Source organism: Sprattus sprattus, assembly GCF_963457725.1.
Source record: "Sprattus sprattus genome assembly, chromosome: 14".
In the NCBI taxonomy this organism is placed as follows: domain Eukaryota; kingdom Metazoa; phylum Chordata; class Actinopteri; order Clupeiformes; family Clupeidae; genus Sprattus; species Sprattus sprattus.
The window spans coordinates 30,251,943-30,279,641 of NC_137912.1; the positions used below are offsets into that span (position 1 = coordinate 30,251,943).

General features: G+C 40.1%; 1 protein-coding gene across 1 annotated transcript in view; it reads right to left on the minus strand.

Annotated features, from left to right (window-relative positions):
* The window catches only part of fzd6 (frizzled class receptor 6), a 37,019-nt gene extending 16,875 nt beyond the window's left edge, over positions 1 to 20,144 (minus strand). Inside the window, exons 1-3 of the mRNA XM_080851211.1 lie at positions 20,013 to 20,144; positions 14,284 to 14,811; positions 9,267 to 9,463 (exon numbers count right to left, since the gene is read on the minus strand). Of these exons, the coding sequence (XP_080707337.1) occupies positions 9,267 to 9,463; positions 14,284 to 14,481 (395 nt within the window). The 5' untranslated portion in view covers positions 14,482 to 14,811; positions 20,013 to 20,144. The remainder of the gene's footprint in view (positions 1 to 9,266; positions 9,464 to 14,283; positions 14,812 to 20,012) is intronic.
* Between the last annotated feature and the right edge of the window lie 7,555 nt (positions 20,145 to 27,699).

Sequence of the window (27,699 nt, forward strand, 5' to 3'; positions counted from 1 at the left end):
CATATTTGTTCATTCATTCATTCATTCTTCCACAAATGAAAAGAACACTGATGAACCATAAAAACACTCTTTATGAAACATGAAATATGATATATAAAACTGTACAAAACTGAATAAGAAATAACAGATTAAGGACACTCAGTCCTCACTGTCAGTGTCAGGACAGTTATCTTCCAGTTCCTCAGATTCTTTTGTGTTGGCACAATTACAGCAACGACATAGGTCTGTGCAACACAATCCTGCAGAAGAACAGGAACATCTGTCTGTCTTACAGGCACCTTTGCAGCCGCAGTGTATCACATGCAAAACACTGTCAGGGGCCGGATTTTTAGTCATCCAGGTGACGTGCAAGTTCCCATCCTCTATTTGCCAACCATATCCAGCAGGTGATGGAGCACTTATATTTAGTTTGAGACAGGACCTCATTATTGCAGCCTGGTAGTTTGCCCTTTTGCAGTGCTGATGGAGGGCATCAGTGGTAGGGGGAATGGATAATTCTGGCAAGGCTGATGATGTCATACAGAAAGCCTTGTACCTAGCTTCATTTACATTATCAGCAGCTGGCTGATCATATAAGTGGCAAACATACTGGCAAAGAAATGCAAATGTTGACTGCTCCAAGTTAAAGTTAGTACCTAAACTTTTAAAAGCCTTTAGGTACTCATCTTTCTCACATGCAATCTTATTACGCTCTGAAGTCTCTAGTTCTGCATAAAACAAAGCCATATAGACAATCGACTGGAATTTCAGCAACAAACTTTTTTTTGGTATCTAACCACGACTCGTTTTTTTTATAAGCTAAAGAATGTGTAGATGTCGGTGAGTGGAGCGGGATTCATTTTCTAAAGGACTTTTCGTGCTTCACCTTACGGCCTACATTGAAAGGTGGTTATCATGGATAATGGGATTTCACTTCTTGTGTTTAAACTGGTGTGCTATGTAAATATACATAGCTGTTCCTTGTCCATACAATGACACCTAAAGCCGCTTTGGCCTTTGGTTAAAATAGAAATGCATATTTCTAGCTTTGTATTCTGCTAGTTACATAAAGCATGTGTTTAATAAAGAATAAGAGATTTCAGTGCTAGTTATATAGGCTATACAGTTGACCTCTGTAGCCCATTCCACTCTAGACAGTTGTCTGAATGTAAACACAAAATCAAATTAAATCCTGTCTGAATAGTTTACAGCAGGGGTGTCAAGCTCAAATACACAGAGGGCCGAAATAAAAAGAAAAGGGTGTAAGTCGAGGGCCGGACATAGGGTAAGGTGACCAGATGTCCCCGGTTTCCGGGGACAGTCCCCGTTTTTCGCTTACAAAGATAAAAACATTACATTGTTTTGCAGGTGTTTACGTGTCTGAACTGATAATGTCCCCGGATTTTGTCTCAGAAATATGGTCACCTTAACAAAACAGCCGTAAAATGCCTTTCCACACGTTAACTGTATGAAAACCTCTGTTGATAGTGATGTTGCCTAGCAACACTGTCTGTGTGCCTGCAGCTCCCTCAGTTAAGACAGTTAGTCCGTGAGCCAGAGGGGTTGGCCGTTACCGAAAAAGTGGCAAAGGCTACCATACCTTTTCTGAAAGCCTGGAATCTCAGCTTTTCAATTATGTATGATGGCCATCTGACAAGAGTAGCTGTTTTAAGTTATCACACATAATGTAAACTAAGGTTGAGAAAATAATGCGTATAAATCAGCAGAGCACTGACATAGCTGAAAATCTATATTGGACATATTGGAGTATTTTATTTTGTTATGTTTGGTATCATTTTAAAGGGGAGACACTAAGCTTTAATTTAAATCCTTTTGTGAACATTTTGGATAAGTACAGCCAACCCTGGAGCTCTTCAAACTTTGAATCACACACATTTTCCTGCCATTTCCGCCTAAGTCATCTTATGTCTTTTAATCCTGTGGCACCAGGGAGCATCAGAGAAACAAAATCCAAACACTGAAATACTGGCATGACCCTAAGGATTCAGAAAATGCATCATTTACCCATATTCTCTGATTTGGAGGGGGTCATTTTCAGTGTTATATCAGACATGGCGTTTTCAAAGACAGAAACAAGTGTACTATTACCCCTAATTTGTTGATCGGTCGAGTTGTAAGTCTGAGGTAAATGGTTTTTTTTTTAGAAAAAGTTGTTATTCAGCATTTTGAGCATATTTAGAAAGTTCAAAGGGTCCTTAATACATATCCACCACATATAATTTATATCAGGTCCCCACTTATAGAATTTCCAGTGTTATATCAGACATGGCGTTTGAGAAAATAATGCGTATAAATTAAGCAGAACACTGACATACATGTAGCTGAAAAAACAAACAAAAACAGTATAACAAATAACAAATGTGACATGGATTCCTATGTTTTAAGGTGTGGTTAACCCAATTTTGAGTCATGACCTTTATGCATGGTCAATGACATTTTATTACATTTTCGCACAGATTGCATCATTCAAGGCCAGAACACTATCAAACTCCTCTTCGGAATCCTCATCAGAGGAATAGAATTGTTTCTCATCAGCAAAGTCATCCTTCTGGTTTTTGCACTTTCTTGCATGGCATAGGTCAGTGCAGGCCAAGTTGTTGGCAACACACTGACATGATGGAGTGACACAGTCCCCCTTGCATGAGCAGGACAGAAACTCAAGTACTGCTTGTGGACCAATGGAGACATTGAACCAGTCTATGGAGAGCTGCAAGTTACCATCTTGGTCCACTCTATACCACACATGCTCAACTGGGGAAGGAACTTCAGGGTTGTTCTCGAGGCATCTTCTCCAGATAGCACCTTGATAGTTAGCTCTGAGACAGTGCTTCCTGAGAGAATCTGAGCATGGAGGTAACTGCCAAGATTCTATGCCTCATTTCATTGATGTTGGTGATTCTGGACTTGGAGCTGTACATTTGACATGTGAACTTCTGTAAGGCTGCATACAACTCAGGTGTCATAGTCCAGTCTGCCCCAACCTTTTGAAATGTCTCACAGAAGTTTACATTCTTCTGAAGAAGTTTTAGGGCTGACACTTTACCACGACCTGCAAATGCACTTACAGTGTCACAGCCTGTGTATGCGTGTAAACCAGGCAAAGCCTGACACAACTGTGAACCCAGACCACGAGCGAGTTGTGAGATGTTTATGTAACTGGTGCGATTCTTTGTCCCTGTCTTCAGGAACAGGTCGCATGTGAGTGCGTCACTGGTAGCCATGCTTATCACCGAGACATCAGTGTCATCAGACACAAGGATGACAGATATGTGACCAGTCCTTGAAGCATGGCAAGCATGGAGTAGCATACGGGTGTCAGCCTCTTCCTGAATGGACGACAGGTCTGCTACCTGGTGAAGCAAGAGCCCACGGAAGTGGCCCAAGGGGATGAGATAACACCTCCTTCAGGTTGAGCTGTCTACTCTGTGCAATCAGTACCATATGGGCAAATATTCGATTATCAGCTTTGAGGATAACTTCTTTATTACCAGTTTTGCATGACTTTGCCTTTCCGTGCATTGAGGAGAACGTTTTCAGTTTCTTCTTGGAGAGTGGTGCATGTAACTGCTTTGCAGGAGGATTACTCTCAACACGCTCAGCAGAGAAGGTTCTGTAAGCATTCTCGCCAATGGTGTGCGCATTCAGAAGGTCTTCAGCAACATCTGCTGGTGCTGTACTTTCAGTAGACAGAGAAACAAGGGACTCACCACCTGCAAATGGATTTATCCAACTAGAATCCAACAGATCCACAGTGCTTGCAATGTGTTCTTCGTCTTTGGCAATTCTTCTTTGTCCAAGGTCCTTGTGAGATCAGTCACTTTTGTTGAAGTCCCAGGGAGCTTTTCAATATAGACAGGTAAGTGCTTTTGTACTCAGCAGTAAGGTTTAATCTTGAGACAGCTGCTGGGTTCAAGCTGAACCCTTTTGTGCCTCCGGCTGTCTGAGTGTCCCGATTGACAATTTCTTCTGGGGTCTCCAGACGTCACCGCAATGCCCTCGGGACGTGCTTGCAACGTCCTGCATAACGTCCCCAGGACCTATAGAAAACGTTTCCCAGTTGTCACCGCAACGTCCTCGGGACGGTCTTGGAACGTCGTGCAAAACGTCCTTGAGTTGTCAAGGGAACCATACACATTTACGTTTTAAGAACGTTCAGAGAGACCATTACAGGACGTCGAGGGGACGTAATTTTGCTTACAGGGAAGTCATGATTTTTTTACTTTGAAGGAGAATCTCATGAAAAGTTGCCATCTGGGTGGCCGGGGCATTGATAGTTGGCAGATAGCTGACAACACTTGGAATAACATCCACAGAGTTTGATGCTAAGATGTTGTAACCTGTCCAGCTAGGGACGCTTTGATTTGTGGCAGAGTGCAGTCTGCATAGCAACCATAAGAAGTTCTTCTTCAAAGCATCAGCACAGACATCTGTCTTGACCTCAACATAGGATCTAGTTGGAGGACCACACTTAGTTCCCACAGACTGGCAGAGCTGGCAAAGATACAGAGAAAGTTCTTTGTTTGCTCTTGGGGACATCACAAGCTGGTTTAGGCAGTTCAGGACCGAACATCTGAGGCTGCACTGCTATACCATTGACCCTATGGGATGTTCCACGGTGTGTCTCTTCCAGCCTGTCAATATTGTCCCAGGCTAGAGCCGTGTGTGTGTGTGTGTGTGTGTGTGTGTGTGTGTGTGTGTGTGTGTGTGTGTGTGTGTTAGAGAGAGAGAGAGAAAGAGAGACAAAAACAAAGAGATAATACAATACAATGTTCTTTTCAGAATCAGTGTATGCGTGAGAAAGACAATTTGATAAACAAAATAACTAAATAGTAAATAGTGTGAGTGGGTCTGAGTGAGTGGTTGTGAGAAAGATAGAAAGAAGTTTTTTTAGGTGTGTGTACTTCACCACCAAAAGGAGGTTAATGTGGCACACATTCAATTATATTAAACTGCAAATAAATATAGAACATGAAGCTGAATATTGTACGAGCAGCAAAATCAAACTGAGAGGGCCAGTCAGAGTGAGCTCTGGCACAGAAGAACTGTCTTTATATTCAACAGCCAGAGAGGACACTGTTGGTGGAATTTTGAATTATTAGCCGCACCACTTCAATGGGGAGGAGTATAATAATTCCATAGTCAGCATCATTGACATGTCACGGAAAAGGTTCTTGATCGAAAACATTTTCTGCCCTGCGTTGCATTCTGTTTTTATTCACTTTTTGTTTTTATTAATACATTACAAGCTCATTATTTATACATTTTATTTCTGACTGGCTACTATTATACGTATATTATACTTTTAAACTGCTTAAACCACAATGATAACTTTTAAGGTGGCCTCATCCAATATATACATGTTTGAACATTTCTCCAAATTAGCACCTATTTTAGTAAATTAAGCCTCATTTGCATATTTAGCCATTACTTTTAAGAAAACCTGCAATACAAGCAATACTTGTCTTAATGTATGTGATAAACTGGGAAAAGTTTTGTGGAGATATATAAACATTGTTTAGTTTTTTGAACCCTATTTACCAGTATTTTCTCGCCCGAGAACAAGGCATTCATTTTTTAATGTAAATTCTATAAGTGGGGACCTGATATAAATTATATGTGGTGGATATGTATTAAGGACCCTTCGAACTATCTAAAAATGCTGAATAACAACTTTTTCTAAAACAATTATTACCTCAGACTTTCAACTTGACCCATCAACAAATTAGGGGTAATAGTACACTAGTTTCCGCCATGTCTGATATAACACTGAAAATCACCCACTCCAAATCAGATAATATGGGAAAATGATGCATTTTCTGAATCCTTAGGGTCATGCCAGTATTTCAGTGTTTGGATTTTGTTTCTTTGATGCTCCCTGGTGCCACAGGATTAAAAGACATAAGATGACTTAGGCGGAAATGGCAGGAAAATGTGTGTGATTAAACGTTTGAAGAGCTCCAGGGTTGGCTGTACGTATCCAAAATGTTCACAAAGGGATTTCAATTAAAGCTTAGTGTCTCCCCTTTAAAATGATACCAAACATAACAAAATAAAATATTCCAATATGTCCAATATATGTCCAATATAGATTTTCAGCTATGTCAGTTTATACGCATTATTTTCTCAACCTTAGTTTACATTATGTGTGATAACTCAAAACAGCTACTCTTGTCAGATGGCCATCATACATCATTGAAAAGCTGAGATTCCAGGCTTTCAGAAAATGTATGGTAGCCTTTGCCACTTTTTCGGTAACGGTTTCCATATTTTGAGGCTCTGGCTCACGGACTAAGTGACGAGTTCAGTTTGTTGCCAAGTAGTTGACCGTTCTGTGCCTTATACATTTCCAATGCTTAAATCATCATTGTTCGACCTGTATGTGAGACATTATGTGCATACCTAATGAAAGTGAGGGTTTTCATGAAGTTGCTACTGTGATAGATTGTGTATTAAATACCAAATGTTGGGCTACCTGCTAGTGCTATTAGTAGTGATTAGCATGCTAAGCGGAGATGTAGCTATGTTGATACGCTGTAATGAAGATGGGTTCAATCCTGTTAAGATTTCGACTGGATGAGATTTGAATGAGATCCATGTTGCCTAGAATAATGTCAACTTTTATATGTATCTAGTAATATTAGTTGTGTAATTGTTATTTTGTAGCAATAACTCATGTTAATGTAATTTAGTGCAGTGCTAATTAGTCCCCATAAAGAAGACTGCTTTGGGAACTCAGTGAATAATACCCCTTTTCCCCAAATCGGCTCTGGGCTGGTTCTGGGCTGGTGCTTATGCGGTTCGGTGCTGGTTCTTATCTTGGAACCGGCTTGCTTTTCCACCGACTGAGAGCCAGAGTAGGGCTAGCTACGTCTTTAAATCACGTCATATGCCTCTGTTGTCCTAACTGAACATTTTCGAATGTTTTGACATGTTAGTAGTTATTCACGAGTGGTTTTCTTCCAGGGAGAAGGCAAACAAATGTCGCTAAAACTTCTATTATGTTTCATTTTTTAATACCATGCAGTACCATACAAGCTTAAGTTAATGTTCTGTTTACTTGGCAATGGGTTTTCTATATTCCCCCACGTAGATCAAACGACTGACAATGCAATTAATGACAGGAGTTGACTAGCTACTACTGATATGCTTACTAGTTGCCATAACTGTAGCAATACCTCACGGCAGCTAGCTAGCAACCTGCTACATGAACTTGCTTGGTCAAGAGCAATTTTGTTTATGTTTTCAAGTGGCACGTCTTCTGCAGTACAAACAATACAAAATCAGCACTACATTACGGGGTCAGTTAATGATACAACTACGGGTTTTCTATATTTCCTCACGTAGATCAAACGAACAGGCAATGCAGCTCATGATGGTTGACTAGCATAACAACTGTAGCAGTACCTCAAGGCAGCTAGTGCTAACTGCTACACAAACTTGCTAGGTCAACAGCTAATTTTAAGTGTGATAACATACACAAAAAACAAGTCCGATTGAAAGAGTTAATGTATACTAGGCAGACAAACCAAAACATTTTGATGAATGAAAGCTTTCTTTATTATTTTTAATTTGTTAATTGGTCTGTTGTCCTTGGATTTTTCATTTACGTTTTCACCGTTTTCACCGTTTTCACCGTTTTCACTCAGTTGACGGTGGGGAAAAAATGGCGGTGGAAAATTCTGTTTCTGTTGGGGTAGCTCCGCCCATAACCTAGGGACGAACCCCGACGTCACCGGTTCTTGTTTCTGGCCCACCTAAAAGTTGGTGCTGAGTTAGAACCTGTTTTTTGGAACCGGAGCCAGTTATTTTTCGGTGGAAAACCAAAGAGCCCAGAACCAGCCCGGAACCAGCCCAGAACCAGCCCAAAACCAGCTTTGGTGGAAAAGGGGTATAATACGTGCCCTTCTTAGATTGTTGTTTGCCAGCCATCAACAGAACAGAAGACTTAACATTTTTGGTTTTTAATGCGATTGGGAAGAGCAAATGAACGTGACAACCGTTGAAAAGGGGGGCTTGGCCGGAGCAGAGTTCAGCGCAGACGTGACATTTTCGGACTGCTTTTGTTCTTTAATTAATGTTTGTTCATTGTTGCGATCGTTGTTGTGTTTATTTGTAAGAAATTCAGTCTTACAGGGTAAAATACAGGGGGTTTTGGGCGATTTTGATGCACAAAATTATGTTTCCGTTTGAAAAGTTGCAATTCCATTTTCAATGGTCCATTCCGTTTCAGATGGTCCATTCCGCGTATTCCGTCCGTTTTCCGTTTTCGCGGAAAACTATTGGCCCTACGGACCGTGGGGCAAGCGCTCCCTAAATTGATGTATGCTACCAACGCGGGGACAGTGCATTGTGGGACTTGCAGAATTTGTGGTGCGTTCGACATACCAGCGGCCGCGGGAGACAAGCTCTGATAGATAAATATATGGATACTTTATTAATCCTGAGGGAAAATAAAATGTTCAAAAAACATTCATATCAATGGAAATTTTTGCAACATTCTGAGGAGCTGGCGGACCAGATTAAATGGCTTGTCGGGCCTGATCAGGCCCCCGGGCTTTGAGTTTGACACATGTGGTTTACAGGCTAAGTCATTTCAATTAGCTAACCTTGTTGAAATGTACGACAATTCATCCTCATTGTAGTACTTGCACGAGCTTGCAACAAATCAACAGAGTTCTTAGGCCACCACTACAGACTTGCATGACCTTGCTATTAACTCTGCATTAACACAGCATTTGGTAATCAAAACTGATGATTTCATGTGTAAACAAGGCATCATATTCACAATATAATTTTTGTTAGTTTGCTTACATCAGCTGTACTACATATTTACTTTGAGGTGGTGTGTTTCCAGGTTTAAAAAACTGAATGTAGACTGAAAGTACGTTTTCTGATATGTTTTCCATTGGTTAACATTAACATTGTTATTGCAAATATTCCCACCATTATTGTGATAAAGCACTTATGTTCCTCTCACAATAAGCTTAACTAAATTAACTAGACTGTACAAGTTTGTCAGCATTAATTACCAAATTTAACCAAAGGTTTGGTTGGCAAATCTGCAGGCAGTCAATGTACAATCTGTTGCATGACCAATATAAACTCAACTTCTTATTCTTACCTTTTCCTTACAGTAGATGGCCAACTTAGCTACATTATTGAATTCCTTAGGAAAGTCTTAAAAGATCATATCAAAGTTTGAATGTTCACATCATCATGGAAGTTTGTATCTGTTTGGACTGTTTTTAAGGTAAATGAGTACATACCGGTCACAGAGTAGTTCAGGGGGCCAGCTCAAATCAAAGACCTGCATGTCTGCTGCACAGTCAATATGGACTCTCTCACACAGCTCCCGGCATGGTGACACCACAAATGTGGGCTCAATGCATTCTGGGACGAATGCCTGACACAGGAAGAGATGAGCATCTGGGGAGCACTGGAGGTTGGCAAGGGGCATGAAGTGCTGTGGGAATATATATATATATAATAGCTCTTAAAACCTTCATTTATATACATATGAAGCATTCAGAAACATTTTCAAAACAATGCCAGATTCAGTTTAGGAGTAATATTACTTTGGTAGTTTCAACATAGGTTTAGTATGAAGTATGAGCGGCATGACTTTTCTCAAAGGTTTCTGGCTAATTTGACCATGAGGAACAAAACTAGGGTACGGTCATTTACTGTAACCCGAACAAAAATCAAGATTTTGCCACGCCCTTTTAGCGTGCATCGAGTGCATCAGTATCTCAGCTTCTGAAGGCTGTAGACACTTGAATTTGGTCTCAAAATGACCGCTGTATGAAGCATGTTTAGAAATGCACTATGACGGTTTCTAAGCTCTAAAACTTTACTTTTTGAGATATTCAAGAAAAGAAACAAATTCTTCCTTGACAGCAAGAGTGATTTACTAGTCTCCAGTTAATATTGTACAGTTACAATGACTGTAAGATGTATAAAGTTTGTTTCAGCAATGTTGGCACTGTTTTAATTTTGTATTACATTTCTAATTTTGCATTAAAGCTCATTAGGAATCTATATTGGATCAGTGGGTTTTCTATTTCAAAAACACCTTCTTGTCCCTGACAATCTACTAAGAAAAATATCCTGTCCTAATTAGGTAGTGTTTACATTAACATGACAATTAATTTTTACAATAAATTGCATTAATGTATGGACATACAGATAGATATATTTAGCGCTCTAGTGCCAGAGCCAAGGGCCTGAAATCAATTACAGACTGCCTTTCTAAGAATCCATCAAAGTCACTGTCTTGCACCTTCGGGTCCTAAGGTTTAAAACCTCACTGTTGAGCAGAAGGCAGCCTGCAACAGAATGCAAGGTTCAACATCTCAGCTTGAGATCATGTTGTGTAGCATATTATTAAAGACTCAATAATCAAGAAATCAATACACTATACCACTGATGACTAAAAATGATTTAAGATGTGTGCATATATCCACCCCTCTCTGACACAAGATGCAAAGGACAGACAGAGCTCTAATTCTAGTGTATGTCAGAGAATGTGAATGATAACTGTGCCTTAAACGTTATACATTCAGGTGTAGTAGACATTTTGGGCTTTTTCCGCCTAAAGCGTGTACCTGCCTTCATGGCAGAGAAATCACAGACATCAGTCAAAGGGAGAAAACACTGAAAAGTGCATATCCTTTCACTTAAGTGCATGGGAAAATACGGCCCTGTGTTGGCATCACAGGCTGTGCCCAATCCTGGTTCAGGCTTTCCCTTTCTGACTGATTTCAGTTTGTACATGTCCACAATGAGTCATCCAGTCATACTAAAGAGTAAGTTATGGAATTTTCCCAAGGCTCAGTGTTTGGACCTCTGCTCTTCTCTTTGTACATGCTACCCTTAGGTGCTGTGATGAGGAAGCATGGCATTAACTTTGCTATGCTGCCGACACCCAACTATTAAACCAGATGAAATTATACTACCTTAGATAAAAGCTGGCCTGAAGATGCTATCTAGCCACCCATCCACACTCGATGGCATCTGACTAACATCCAACGTCAAAGAGATATCTCATTCGATTCACACATAAAACAGATCGCAGACATAATTTTTCCTAGCCTGACGATGTCATATTCTAACTAAAATTGGTCTGATACTGCTCCATTGGGCTGTGATTATGGGGCGTGTTTCAACAAACCAGGGGGGAAAAAATGCCTCTTCGCTCAATTGGATATACCTAGAACCAATCAGAGCAACGAAGTATGTGACCAGGGCCAGCTGATGAATTTAACTTTTACTGAATCACGTAGGAAGGACGGCAAAAACATATTTTTGATCGACAAATGCAGGGATTAAAGCAAAAAGAAATCATCTGACTGAAAAAAAAAAAAATTGGCCCTCATTTTGGGTCGTGGCTGCATACCGCCTCGATATTTGAACTTCACGTGGTCTATTATCACTTACTAGTTCAAAGCTAGGGCATAAAACCAATATTTTTTGCAAAACTTCACCATTCTTGTTAATGGGCTATAAATGACAAAATAATTTGCTGAAATCCAGGGGCATTTAACAAAAAAATTGGGGGCACTTTTAGAAACTTGTGAAATAACATTTAACTTTTTTTTTTTTTTACCTGTGCTGGTTTGACAACGATTTGGGCAACTCGTTGTCCACAATTCCGACATGCCTTGAAAACAAAACCGGGTCTTTTTATCAACGTCGTCGTCATCCTCCACCACAAGCCAATCTAGCTTTCATTTTTGACAGTCGCTGGGTGTGTGAATTTTATCTTTTAGAACCTGAGATGGTGACAGACTGCGCTGGTCCTCATCTCTCCTCACTCTCGCAGTCACAGGTCTGATTAGAAAGCGCTCCAAATGTGTTTTGTTAGAACGTTTGTTTCTTCACGCAACAGTCAAGGCGAAAATCAAAACATTAAATGGCAACTGACCGGGTCATATAGGCTACAATGTTTTTGACACGTTCATTGAATAAGTATTACTCTCCTAGTAATTTTAGGGGCAAAATTATATTTCTTAGGGGTAGTTTTGCCCTTTGCTCTCGTGTATTTCCGACGCTGAAATGTGCAAATCATATCAGTGTCTCATTTTTGGCCTTATGCGAGCCGAGTTGACGGAAATCCGTCATAGCGACGGAAAACTTTAATCCATGCAAATGCATTGATCACGTTTCTCTGTTCCTCTTTCGGAATTAATGCACTGTCGATGTCTCCTTAAACAGATTTGATGGCAGAATCTAGCCTACACATCTCAGCTCTCCAGCGGCAGCCATCTTTGTTGAAAACAAATTCAAACCAAGCGGTCTTTGGTGACGTGGTTTATTACGTTACTGTTTATCATCTGTCGATCATCGTACAAAGCCCGCTCTGACAATTTGATTGGTTAGGTCAGTTTTCTGAGATTTGATAATTTCTCCCCAACGGAGCGATGCCAGACCGGACTTCCAGACCTCAAATGTTGTAGGCGGGGCTAAGTTCGCTCTGGTATCCAGGCTACATTTTTCCAGCAATATTGCCAAAATCGGAAAGGACCTATCCCTTCAAGATGGAGAAAAACCTGAATCCAGCAGCCTTTACTTTTTGACAAGGCTACTACGACGCTCATCTGTCCGGATGTAACCCAATAGTCTGAGCGTAGGCCCCCTAACTTTCCTCCAACCCCTCGGTGTGGGCACATTCCACACACACATCTAGGGTATTCAGGGTTTTTTCTAAACAAGGGAACAGGGGCGCTGAGCCCCGATACTCCCGGCGTGCGCCCTCCTACCGAAATGCCGACTGCACCTGTCAGACTGAGACTTGGACCTGTACTTACATGCTGCCGTACAACATACACTATTTCTCAAAACGATCTTTTCTCCGCGAAAATATCCCAACACCACCACCTGACAATGTGTCTGATCCTCAAATAAGTTATCATTACTCGAAAAATTCCCAGACCGAGTCGACATGTTGACATGCTAACGTTAAACTTATTAAGTATTCAAGACCATTCCAGTTCTCTCTGCACAAAGCGGTTTCAATGAACGACAATGATAAACAAATGCTGAGTGCTGATCAAGAGTTTAAGGTCGCGATTCTTGTCCCAAATATGGCCAGCTTCATTCAGTGATTGAAACAAATATTGAAGTTTTGCAGTATAGAACAGGGGTGGCGAACCTGCGGCTCTTTGCCGGCTGACGTGCGGCTCGGCTCCAGCTCGAGTGCTCACTGACTTTTCTCTTGGTGTACAGAATTTTCAAATTGTAAAATAAACATCTAAAATGCATATTTTGCACGCAATATATTTGGAAATACTGGGGAAAAGCTGTCCGATTTGAATGGGGTATTTATTCATGTATATTTTGTCATCACGCGATCTTGAGAGACAAGTAACGTTAATGTTCAAAACATGAAACATTCTAATGTGTGCACCCAGTCTCAGAGAGTAACTAGTCAGACTAGCAGTACTGAAAGAATGCCATGGCTTAAAGCTAAACGAAAATATGAAGATGAACACCGGACGTCCTTGCCTGAATGAGAGGAATTATTTGGAAAACCCCTTAATATGCCAGACGTCACGGTCGCATTTGAAAGCCTCAAACTTGGAGCGCCGTCTCTCCACACACAATGCTTACAAAGCCAAGGAGTTCCTAACGGCACAGATCTGGGCAAGCACAAGGTACATACTATGAAACGCCAGTCAGAGAAACAGACTCTGCTTTTTTTGGAAATGTACGAAGTACTCTGAAACGGTCACGTTGGCATCGTATCAGATGTCATGGAATATTGCTCGAGCAAAAATGTAATATAGTGAGGGAGAGTTTGAAAATTGAACAGAGGATATCTGACATTAAATATAATTAGCACCTATCTCAGCAGATATCTTCAATATGATTATTTTTGTGCCATATCTAAAATCTAAATTTGTTAATTTCTCTTCCTAAAACCCACTAGAGGACACTATTAAAAGGTTATTTTCAAAAAAAAATCTTATGGGGGAGCATGCCCCCAGACCCCCCTAGTTTTGTTGGGTCACTGGAAAAAATAATAGGTTTTATGTAGGGGCTTATCCCCCCCAAAAGTGGGAACCTAGATTCGTGTGGCTCTTCGAAATGGTGTTGCGTCGCTCCCTCGGCTTTCGCGCGGGGGGGGTGCTCCCTGCTACTATTATTTTCTAGAAAAACCCCTGGTATTGCTAAAAATGAATGAATTTCTTAATCGATAGCTATGCCATTGCAACTGTTCTTTTCTCCAATCAATTTAGACCCTTTCAAACATATCATAATATGAATCATATCTCTTCTTCTTACCTTCATCGACAATGCGGCGATGTCTTGGTCATAGTGTCCCAACATGTTAGGAAAGAAAGTCATGTTGTAGGGCATGCCTTGGCACCACTGCACCCTGATGGGCTCACAGGTGAAAAGACTGTGGGCAGAACAGGACCTGAGCGCCCCCTGCAGGACCACATAAATATGAAACAGCCTCCAGGTCAACATGGTCTCCATGCAGATGTTGGAATGATTAAACTCCTGACGCAGTCCTTCTGTTAATGTGATGTTGGAATGATTAAACTCCTGACGCAGTCCTTCTGTAAATGTGATGTTGGAATGATTAAACTCCTGACGCAGTCCTTCTGTTAATGTGATGTTGGAATGATTAAACTCCTGACGCAGTCCTTCTGTAAATGTGATGTTGGAATGATTAAACTCCTGACACAGTCCTTCTGTAAATGTGATGTTGGAATGATTAAACTCCTGACGCAGTCCTTCTGTAAATGTGTTTTCTTGGTTAGAAGTTCCTCTTCACCTGAAATCCACTCCACTGGAGATCATCCTCTGAAAGACATGACATTTGCATAAATGATCTACTTATACTATGCCCGAGGTTCCGCTTTAAACCACACAGTCCTGCACAAATAATTTTAAATATGCGTTAGTAAATATTATTGTTTGTCTATAACTAGCAATCAGACTAGATAACAACCAACCAAGCATTGGTCCGATAGTGGCTCAAGTTTTTCTTTATCCGGTGGTGTAGAACCAAAAGCAAGGCAACTAAGGGTCCAACAGCCACAGGTTTCCCCCAGGACACATAATGTAAACGGAGACAATAGGCCTCTGGTCCCACAGCACCCAATTGTGTGCCATGATGCCAGGCCAGGTCTGCTTTTACCAATTAGGGCAAAAGTAGTGTAAAGGTACTATACACCATTGAAACACCTTTTTTCCTTTTTGTATAAATAGTTGTATGCAGATGTGTGTTGCGGTGTATTAGTTCACATAACTGGACACTGCACAGATGTACCGCAGTCGTCACATTCAATCATACCCTCGAATTTAAGTTATCTGAAATTGTAAGAGATATGATGTAAGGATGTAAGATGTGACTAGGGATGGGAGTGGATAAGATTTTAATGGTTCCGATTCCATTTTCGATTCTGCTTATCGATCGATTCTCTTATCAATTCTCATTGGGCAAGGGAAAAAAAAACGGCTTTATTTTCGTTTATATAATATTCTCTGAATAGATGATGCACAGCTATACAGTATGTACTATGTATACATACATTTACATATTTTAAATAATTACATTTTAAGAATAGGTCAACAAACTCTCAAAGTGGGGTCAAGAGACCCATAGCCTAGGGATCCTTTTCATTGATGGGGTGCCAGAGGGTCCTCAGAAAGAAAAAAATAAATAGTTTCAACTATAATTCCAACCACCTTTTTGCACTTTTTTTACGCCTCTACCTAGATGCCATGTTGGCTACAGTCTAGTGAAGACAGAAGCTGCAAGTGTTGGCTCATTAAAACAGATTTTGTCTGGGTGTAAAACTAGCCCGACCCAGGGTTGCTACCTAGATGGAGATCTAGTTCGATTTTTAAAATAATTCGCATTTTTGTTTTGACAAACTTTGACCTGTATAACCCTCTAAGAAACACAATACAATCCATAGAAAATTCCTTGTGCAAAGCTTCAAAAGAAAGACAAATTCAGTTGATGTTCAGTACTGTGTGTTCCGTAAGATTTTATGTATACGCCAATAAGGCCTAAAAAAAAATTTGTTTTGGTTCCGGTTTCCGACCGACCCTGTCAATTTATGTGTGACCCAAATTATTTTATGAGCTTGGGGAAGAAAAAAAAAGGCAGACTATAATTACGTTTTTGTACAGCACCTCTTCATCCTGTACAAGGATGAGCGTATTCTCTCGTGAAAACAACGACTTCACGTGAGATCTGCATGCAGACGACTGGATCGGTAGCGCGTGTTATGGTTGCGGGAAAAAGGTGGATATATGCGTGGTCTCCATTGTTTGCCCATGCAATAGCGTGACAAACACAATTGTTAGATTGGGTATGAAATCTAAAAGACCCACGATTACCAAAGCACTATTCTTTATCTCACTTTAATGTGCATTCATCAATTTCCATTACATGACGATGCATGTGATCGTACGTGTGTGTCTGCTATGAGAATGGGGACTAATTAGCGCTGCACTGAATTACTTTAACATGAGTTATTGCTACACGATAACAATGACACAACTAATATTACTCAATACATAGAATAGTGGACATTACACTAGGCAACATGAATCTCATTCATAGCTCATCCAGTCGAAATCTTAACAGGATGAACCCATCTTTATTACAGCGAATCAACATCAGAACATAACTAAATCTCCGCTTAGCATGCTAATCGCTTCTAATAGCAACGTGCACTCATAATACACTACCTAGCACAGTCGTAACTTCATGAAACCCTTTACTTTTATTATGTACGCACACAATGCCTCACATACATGTCGAACAATGATGATTTAAGCATTGGAAATGTATAAGTTCAGGGCTCGTCACAAGAGTCACGCATTGAGCGTGACAGTCACTCATTTAGGTCGTCTTTAGTCACGCACTCCCGCCGGCTACACATCGTATTTCTCACGCTGAAAAAAAAACCTCTTGGCTGTTTAATGTGCCGCAGCGCACAAACATGACCTGGCCGCGCTGCCCTCACCATGGAGGAATCAAGCACGTCTCCCCGAATCCCCTCGAGTTCTGCCGTGAGGTGCACAATATCCAATCAGAAAAATATGTATCTTTTGTATGGGTAAGATTAAATCCAGCAACCAATGGAAATAAAGCATCCTGGAATGACTTGACTACAGTTAGAGAATATTACCCAGATAATTAGCAAAAGTTTTTAATGAGTGTTTGTAGCCAACACAGTTTTAGGCTACAGCCTGCCTTTTTACTATTGTTTTGACTCCGAACTTTGTTTATAGGCTAAAATAAATTCAAGTAGGCCTATTCAAAATATATATAGGATATAATTCGAACGAATATTAGGCAGCACTTTATATTCAATGATGTTATTGGCATTATTTTTTGTGAATGCGTTTGCTTTAACAGTCTATTCAGATTCCGAGGTTTCTTAACATCTGGTGGAGTTGTGAATCGCCAGCTCATTAGTCATACTAGCATGTTTAAATATCCTGGCCATGGATGCATTAATCATTGCATCTGTCTTTCAAAGATGTCAGGTAAAAAACAAATGAGCATAAACACATTAGCGGAGGAGATGGTGGAAGAGGAAGAGACAGTGCAGGTGGAGGAGAACGAGACAGTGCTGTGGAGGAGAAAGAGACAGTGCAGGTGGTGGAGGAGGAGATGGTGGAAGAAACAGTGAAGGAGATGGCTAGAACAAAAGGGAGAAAAGTCCAGGAGCAGCCACCTACAAGACCTCTTTTGATAGTGAATGGACCTCTAAATGGCCATTTATTACTGTAGGAAGCACCAGCTCATAATACTGGTGCTCTATCTGCCGCCAAAAGAACTACTGTGCCCATCAAGGTGCGTGGGATGTCATAATTCTCTCTCTGGCTCTCTCTCTCTCTCTGGCTCTCTCTCAAATCGAATACATACTTTGTAATTGGTCGAATTGTCAGTGCCATGTGTCAAATCTTTTCTGCAAGTCTGAGCAATTATTATTAACAAAACACTAAGAATAATATGGGGGGGGGGGGGGGGGGGGTCTGGTCTGTGGGCATACAGCAGGGGCGGAGCGGGTGGAATACGGCGGGCTGGGGCGTGGTCGGGGGGATATGTCACTCTTGCCTGTCTTCAAAACTTGAGAGCCCTGTATAAGGCACATAGTAGCTATGGTCAACTACTTTGCCACTGAATGGGAGACGAACTGAACTTGTCACTATTCACTGAAAACTTAACTGAGCAGACAGCATCTCTAGGTAACGTCGCTATCAACAGAGTATTGTAAGAGTTGATACTATTAAATGTATTAATTAAATATTACTTGAAATGTCTTCAATGCCAATGGTCCAGGTTGTATTGACTACATATTTTGACTACAAATGTGTGTGTGTGTCTAACATGCTGGGAGCATCCATTGCTGCTGTAAAAAAAAAAAAAACTCACTGGAAAAATAAAATAAAAAAACTAAATAAAATAAAATTCCCTACCTACCCATGACCTCAATTAACAACCAACAGGAACCAAACTTTTTTTTTTTTTAGGCCTAAGCCATTTAAAGGGGGTAAGATCTGTATAACTTTAAATCCATACGGTTTTGACATAAATGCTTTGGGCCCTTTCAGTGGTTCCGTTTCCACTGTGATGCAGGAACATTGGACCTACAAGAGACGTCAATTCCGTGTACTAATATATTTCTTCAAGCAGCACCAACATTAGACTATTAAACCAGAGATTTTCTAGATAACGTTAGCATTACCGGAAGTTGCCAACACTGGATTAAATGGCTTCATGGCACCGATGCCAAGCTATCCAATTTTTTTTTTTTAAACAGCTATTCTTAGGTTTATGGTGTACAATGACTTCATTCACTCCATTTCAACTTAATCATGCATAGGTACTTAGTTTTGTCGGGCAACCACTGCACTTCTATAATCAACTACCACACCTGAAAGGTATAGGCCTACTACACTTCTCCCCATCTTTGCAACCACTAGGGCACCCAAACAGACACGGTTTGCACACACACGCACACACAAATACCACTAATTGCAATTGGATCCACCTCATGGAGATTGATATTGCCTACACTGGCAGAGGGGACACACAAAAATGGTATGCGCCAGACCACCTGGATAAAGTGGTTGGATTTTTACAAACCTTGAGACATTATTTATTATATAGTTTTCTCTTTGTTTAATGATTGTGAGGAAATCTCGCCTCCAAGACCATCACTGCTGGAATAACCAAAGGCCATAGCCTCAATGGCATCTAGATAGATGGATATACTTTATTAATCCCGAGGGAAATTTAGCGATACGGAAAAGTGGTTAAATAAATTTGCAATGAGAAAATGTGATTTTTCATTGTAAACTTCAAATGATGTTCTCAAAAACACTCAAATACGCCCTTTCTTTGACTTCGTGGGCTTTAATATGTGTTAATTAAATCATACACAAATCACAGTAATGTATTGAGGGTTAAGTGGTTGTTTAATAATTTCAGTGCAGCTAAACCTAGCCTACGAGTTTGCCTACAAGTTGCATTCATTCCGGCTAATAATTGTAAAAGGTAAACCGAAAGGCTGTTCAGAAAGCTTTTCTTAACGAAATTGTGTTCATTCGTTTTTTTGATTTCTCCCCAAAGTCAACTTATTCCCAAGTGGGACATATAGATAACGATTGGTAGTTGTCTCAACGTCCTGTAAACTGCATTGACGAGCCATAGGCATTTGAGGCCTGTTCTATTAGGCTAAACAATTAGCTTAAGCTAGTTGTCACTCGTTAAACTAAAAGATTAGGCTCCAATCTGCAATCAGGCTCAAATGCGATTAATTCAAGAAACAAACGTAGGAATTATGCAAAACGCCATTACACTCATGTATCTATAGCATTTTAAATAAAAACGACGACGCAAATCATTCTTTCATGCATCACACTTCAGGAAATACCTAGCCTAAGCAGGTAAACACAAACTCGCGAGCGAACTATAAACTGCGTTCTATTGTCCATTTATCAAAAGTTGTATGAACATAGACATTGCAACCTACCTCCATGTTCACCCAGAAATAAAAAAAACTGGTTATTAATCTATTTGGTCTCCACACAAAACGTTTTGATTTCGGAGCTTTCCTCTGTTTCTGAAGTCTCCGCCCTCCCATTCCAACATCCTGTTAGTTACACCATGGGATTCTACAAGTGGTTGGAGAGGAAAAAAATTGAATTTATACAGTGGACAAACAACTTAATACCCTTCAGAGCAGTGTAGCAAAAGAGTAACGGGCCAAATTCAACTCCAAACGACAAATACAACGGTTACTGTATGGACTGTCAGGCAGGTCCTCACATTTGGCAGCTACATGGACAACAAAACTAAACTAGAAAATGCATTTCCTGAAGGAAATACCAGTGGATGAAATGCAAAAGTTAGGAAAGGAAGAAGAAAAGAAAGAAGAGTGAAAGAAGGAAAGAAGAAAGGAAAGAAGAGTGGAAGAAGGAAAGAAGAGTGAAGAAAGGAGAGAAGAGAGGAAGAAGGAAAGAAGAGTGAAAGAAGGAAAGAAGAAAAGAAAGAAGAGTGAGGAAAGGAAAGAAGAGTGGAAGAAGAAAAGAAAGAAGAGTGAAAGAAGGAAATCATAGTTGAAGAAGGAAAGAAGAATGAAAGAAGAAAGGAAAGAAAAGTGAAAGAAGGAAAGAAGAGTGGAAGAAGGAAAGAAGAGTGAACAAGAGTGAAAGAGAAAAAGAGAGTGAAAATATTGAAAAAAGGAGATAAAAATGGAGTGAAGAAGAGAGATTGAGTGTGAGAGAAAGTAGACTGAGAGGGATAGAGAGAAAGATGGAGAGAGAAAAAAGTAGATATTGGAAGGTGTCTTGTTCCTAGTTACAGTTAAATTGAGAGGGACAGAGAAAAGGTTCCTTGGATTTGGCGCAGGTGTCAGTGGAGCACAGGTGCAAGCCAGTTTAAAGACCCTATTGTGATGTCATAATGGCCCAATGTAAGTCAATGGGAACATTTAGATTCGTTTTTATTTAATATCTTAAAAAGTATAAAGTTTAGAAAAGTGAAAAATACATAGCATAAGTGTCCTTTACAAGACCTACGCGACAAAGTTTGAATGAAGTTTCTACGTTAAACGGTTCGGGCTGAATTAATCGCAGAAAAAGGTAAGAAGAATAAGAAGAAGAAGAAAGACTAGAAAATGCATTTCCTGAAGGAAATACCAGTGCATGAAATGCAAAGGTTAAGAGAGGAAGAAGAAAAGAAAGAAGAGTGAAAGAAGGAAAGAAGAAAGGAAAGAAGAGTGGAAGAAGGAAAGACAAAAGGAAAGAAGAGTGAAGAAAGGAGAGAGGGGAAGAAGGAAAGAAGAAAGGAAAGAAGAGTGAAAGAAGGAAAGAAGAAAAGAAAGAAGAGTGAAGAAAGGAAAGAAGAGTGGAAGAAGGAAAGAAGAAAAGAAAGAAGAGTGAAATAATGAAAGAAGAAAGGAAAGAAGAGTGAAGGAAGGAAAGAAGAGTGGAAGAAGGAAATAAGAAAAGAAAGAAGAGTGAAAGAAGGAAAGAAGAGTGTAAGAAGGAAAGAAGAGTGAAGAAAGGAAAGAAAAGTGGAAGTAGGAAAGAAGAGTGGATGAAGGAAAAAAGAAAGGCAAGAAGAGTGGAAGAAGGAAAGAAAATTGGAAGAAGAAAATAAGAAAGGAAAGAAGAGTGGAAGAAGGAAAGAAGAGTGAACAAGAGTGGCTCTGGATGAAGAGATAAAGAGAGAGTGAAAATATTGAAAAAAGGAGATACAAATGGAGTGAAGAAGAGAGATTGAGTGTGAGAGAAAGTTGACTGAGAGAGAAAGATGAAGAGAAAAAAAAATAGAGAATGGATGGTGTCTTAATGTTCCTAGTTACAGTTAAATTGAGAGGGACAGAGAGAGAAGAGGTTCCTTTGATTTGGCACAGGTGTCAGTAAAGCACAGGTGCAAGCCAGTTTAAAGACCCTATTATGATGTCATAATGGCCCAATGTAAGTCAATGGGAGAAATTTATATTTGTTATAGTCGTAAAAAGTATAAAGTTTAGAAAAGTGAAAAAAACATAGCATAAGTGTCGTTTACAAGACCTACGCGACAAAGTTTGAATGAAGTTTCTATGTTAAGCGGTTCGGGCTGAATTAATCGCAGAAAAAGGTAACAAGAATAAGAAGAAGAAGAAGAAGAAGAAGAAGCCTAGGAATAACAATACAGGGCATTTCATGCACTGTAAAAATGCCTAGGAATAACAATACAGGGCATTTCATGCACTGTAAATATAGCTCCGTGTAGCGATGGTGCCAAGCAGCCCAGTAGGGCACAGTCGTCATGGCAACTTCATGCAACTAGAAAATGCATTTCCTGAAGGAAATACCAGTGCATGAAATGCAAAGGTTAAGAAAGGAAGAAGAAAAGAAAGAAGAGTGAAAGAAGGAAAGAAGAAAGGAAAGAAGAGTGGAAGAAGGAAAGACAAAAGGAAAGAAGAGTGAAGAAAGGAGAGATGAGCGGAAGAAGGAAAGAAGAGTGAAAGAAGGAAAGAAGAAAAGAAAGAAGAGTGAAGAAAGGAAAGAAGAGTGGAAGAAGGAAAGAAGAAAAGAAAGAAGAGTGAAATAATGAAAGAAGAAAGGAAAGAAGAGTGAAGGAAGGAAAGAAGAGTGGAAGAAGGAAATAAGAAAAGAAAGAAGAGTGAAAGAAGGAAAGAAGGAAAGAACAAAGGAAAGAAGAGTGAAAGAAGAAAATAAGAAAGGAAAGAAGAGTGGAAGAAGGAAAGAAGAGTGAACAAGAGTGGCTCTGGATGAAGAGATAAAGAGAGAGTGAAAATATTGAAAAAAGGAGATAAAAATGGAGTGAAGAAGAGAGATTGAGTGTGAGAGAAAGTTGACTGAGAGAGAAAGATGGAGAGATGGAGAGAAAAAAAAGTAGAGAATGGATGGTGTTTTAATGTTCCTAGTTACAGTTAAATTGAGAGGGACAGAGAGAGTAGAGGTTCCTTTGATTTGGCGCAGCTGTCAGTGAAGCACAGGTGCAAGCCAGTTTAAAGACCCTATTATGATGTCATAATGGCCCAATGTAAGTCAATGGGAGAAATTTATATTTGTTTTTCTTTAATATCTTAAAAAGTATAAAGTTTAGAAAAGTGAAAAATACATAGCATAAGTGTCGTTTACAAGACCTACGCGTCAAAGTTTGAATGAAGTTTCTACGTTAAGCGGTTCGGGCTGAATTAATCGCAGAAAAAGGTAACAAGAATAAGAAGAAGAAGAAGAAGAAGAAGCCTAGGAATAACAATACAGGGCATTTCATGCACTGTAATTATGTCAAGTGCATTAAGTGTAGCGTAGGGTGACCCGTTTTTCGTTTACAAAGATTTAAAACATTACAAAATGAAATGCAACCAGGGCCCTGTTCGGCTTGAACTGAAGCTAAGTTAATCAATCTAGCTCGCTAAATGAGAAAATCTAGCTTGCTAAATGAGAACAGGCTATAGCCAAAGAAAAACACAGTCCCCTGCTTGGAGCAAGGTGGTGAGGGATGGACGTAGACTGAAGCAGCTACCTGAGTCCTGAGACCTCTGCCCATCTACGCCCTACACCTCGCACTGTGAAAACTCCAGCGAGGCATGACAGAAAGAAGACCGGAATAATCGGGACCAGTGTGGTCAGCAAATAGTGGCTGTCAAAACAAAGATGGTGAGGGTATTTGCAACTAAGTTTGATCTCAATCTGGCTGCCAGCACTCTCTGTGACTATTTAAAAGAAAAACTGACACGAGAGGTGAAGTGTCGAAAAATTGAGACGACACAGAGCAGATTTAGCTCATTTTGTGTCACCGTAGAATGCAATGATGTGGCGGAGATGTATGACCCACTGCTCTGGCCCGCAGGGGCCTTTGTTCAACGCTACTATGAGCCTCGTCGCTTTAAAGGAGAAGTCGGAGGCCTGTCTAGACCAGAGCAAACCCCCCGCTCTCAGGATACTGAGCTTCAGCTTAGTCATGATGCTGGGGTGAATGTCGGAGGCCTATCTGCAGAGACCAGGAAGACAGACACACCAGCCAGCTGCCCTGATGGGACCGTGGAAGATCATTAATGCGGGTCGTATCCTACAACGCTCGTGGCCTCCGAGTAGGACATATTGCTGCTGATAGATCAAGACGTTTGGTGGTGGACACATTGCTGGACGAGAGTGACATTGTCTGCCTCCAAGAAACCTGGATGGCCAAGCAAGATCTAGACAAATTGAACACCCTACACAAGAACTTTCATGGTGCTGGAGAGTCCACTACCGATCTCAGCATGAGAATGGTTCGTGGGAGGATAGCTGGTGGCGTAGCTATACTGTGGAACAAAAAATATGACCCAATGGTGAAGGTGGTGCGTCTTAATGTTGACTGGGCTATTGGGTTGGAGTTTAATCATAATGAAAAGAAATGTACTATTTTAAATGTGTACACACCATATGAATCCTATGACCATGAGGATGAATTTCTGAACAGGTTGGCTTTTATTCAGTCCTTCATAGAGGACAACAGCTCATCTTGTGTCTATGTCACGGGTGATTTTAATGCTGACATGTCAGATAAATCTTTATTCGCAAAACATCTGCAGCAGTTCTGTACTGAAACAAAATTAATTATATCAAGTAAAGTTTTCTTGCCTGATACAAGTTTTACCTATGTAAGTGAAGCTTGGCACACAACTTCCTGGCTAGACCATATTGTGACAACAGCCGATGCTCATGACTCACTGGAAAGTATAGAGATATGTTATGGACTGGCCACGACTGATCACATACCAGTTGCTATGCTGCTAAAGGTTGAGAGTGTACCCCTGCTGGCCAACAATGGTAATGCTGCTCCCTCAAGAAAACTGGACTGGTCAAAATTGACCAAAGAGGATATGCACAGATATTCTTTATTAACTGATAGCTTACTAAGTGAGGTTGAATTGCCTATGGATGCCCTTATGTGCACGGATATGAGCTGCAAGGATACACATCATGCTGAAAAGCTCTGTGCCATGTATGATGATATTGTCAAATGTCTTTATACTTCCAGTGAACCTTTTATTAATTACAAGAGGAAGGTCCCTAACATACGGCCTGGCTGGAATGAGTTTGTGTCTGAGCAACATGCTGCTACTAGAGAGGCCTTTAGACTCTGGTCAGAGGCAGGCAGACCCAGACAGGGAGTGTTGCTTGAAAACAAAAAACTCACAAATGCTAGTTTTAAATATGCACTTCGTTTTGTTAAGAAAAATGAAAACACAATGAGAGCAGACTCGCTGGCCAGAAAGATGCAGAATAACAATCTTACTGACTTCTGGAAGGAGATCAAGATCATAAATAATAACAGAACTCCCCTCCCTTCTGATATCGAGGGGGTTAGTTGTCCAGAGAAGATTGCTGATCTATGACAAGAGCATTACAGTAAACTATTTAATTGTGTTAAAAGTAACACCATTAGAATTGATAATGAATGTAAAGGTCTCTCAGCAGACATGATAGTTAGATCAGTAGATATCTATGATTCCATCCACATGCTAGACAACAACAAAGCTTGTGGTATGGATTGCATTTCTGCAGAACATCTAAAAAATGCCAGTTATAGACTCAGTCCTTTACTAGCCATGTGTCTTACTGGAATTATGGTTCATGGTGTTCTACCGAACTCTATTATGTCAGTAATGTTAGTGCCTTTTCTTAAGGACAAGTCTGGTAAACTGAACAGCAAAGACAACTATCGACCCATTGCATTAGCCAGTATCTTGTCTAAAGTGTTTGAGAGAATTCTATTAATGAAATTGGAAATGTATGTTCTGACTGCTGACAATCAGTTTGGTTTTAAAAGAAAACATGGTACTGATCTCTGTATCTATGATTTGAAGGAGATTGTCTCTAGATACAAAGTCTTAATTCATCTGTATTTTTATGCTTTATTGATGCTTCCAAAGCTTTCGATAGAGTTTGTCATGAAAAATTGTTTATGAAGCTGCTAGCGAGAGGTGTCCCTAAACCTCTGAGGATTTTGGTGTTCTGGTATGCCAACCAAACTTTTCATGTTAAATGGGACAATGTTGTATCAGCTCCTTCCTATGTTGGCAACGGAGTTCGACAAGAAGGAATTTTATCTCCATTTTTGTTTAATGTTTATATGGACGACTTATCAAGCCAGCTGAATAAGACAAATACAGGCTGTCTTGTAGGGGAATCTATTGTCAATCATCTGATGTACGCAGATGATTTGGTCTTACTCAGCCCATATAGTGCTGGGCTGCAACAGATGCTGAGGGTGTGCTCTCAGTATGGCATAGACCATGATATTAAATATAATGCAAAGAAAAGCCACATAATGATAGTCAGAAGTAATCAGGATAGGAAATTAACCTTCCCTACCTTTTATCTATATGGCCTGTGAGGAAATAAGATATCTGGGCCATGTCATTTCTGATGATTGGACTGATGACAATGATATATATCGACAGCGCTGCAAAATATATTCTCAGGCCAATTATTATTTAATTATTAAGAAAGTTTTCTATGTGCTCAGATTCAGTTAAATGTCCCCTGTTTAGAACCTACATAACACCAATGTACACTGCTCATTTGTGGTCTAATTACAGGAAAAGGAGTATGCAGAGACTGAAAGTAGCTTACAATGATTGCTGCTTCATGTGCCTAGGTGGCATAGTGCTAGTCAGTTGTTTGTTTCTAAGCACGTACCAACTTGTGAGGCGTTCTTGAGAAAATTGATGTATGGTTTCATGTGTCGACTGGGTTATTGTATTATGTGTGTTGTATTTTTTTTAGTTTTTCTCTATTTATTTTTAAATTTGTATAATTGTATAATTGTATGTGTTGCAGGAGCACTACTAACACACAGCAGGAGTCCAACAGTGCAACAACAGAAAAGTAGACGAGACGAGTTTTACTCTTCAGCCTCAAGGCATATTTATTTTATAGTGGATAACTAAACTGCTCTTCCAGCCTTCATGTTGGGTATACAAGAGAATGATCAAGTCCAGAACATTCATATTTATAGGGGGCATGACATCACAATCATATCACATCTCTAATCAAACTGATAACACCCCCTTGTGGTGTGGAACAGATATTATACAGTACAGAATACATCACAGTCAATCATACATACTTATGTCAACACTCCCACTTATGAGTGACTTGTATCCTGTACAGCTTTTAACAATCAGAATAAACAAATACAGAATTAAATCAAAAACATTTTTACAATTCATCAGATGCTTACACCAAACATGACTCCTGAAAATGTCCTCAGTTTAACCTTTGAGACAGGCTTGGTCATAGCATCTGCTACCATCTCATCTGTTGGACAATAAACAAGTGTCATCTTCCCAGCTTTAATGGTTGACCTTATGAAGTGATACTTGATGTCAACATGTTTGCACCTTTGTCTGCACACAGGGTTCTTCACAAGTGCAATAGTGCCCTGGTTATCCTCATGAACAACAGTTGGAACATATTCATAGGAATCCATACCCTTCAGTAATTGCTCTAGATAGATACACTCCTGTATTGTTAGAGCTAAAGCCATGTATTCGGCTTCACATGTAGATAACGCTACTGTGGGTTGCTTTTTATGATACTAGTGAGCTGTCACTGCTCATGCTCACACAGTAGCCAGACGTGCTCCGTCTGTCGCTGGTGTCTGCACCCCAATCTGCATCACTGTATGCCCAAAGGCCTAAACCATCG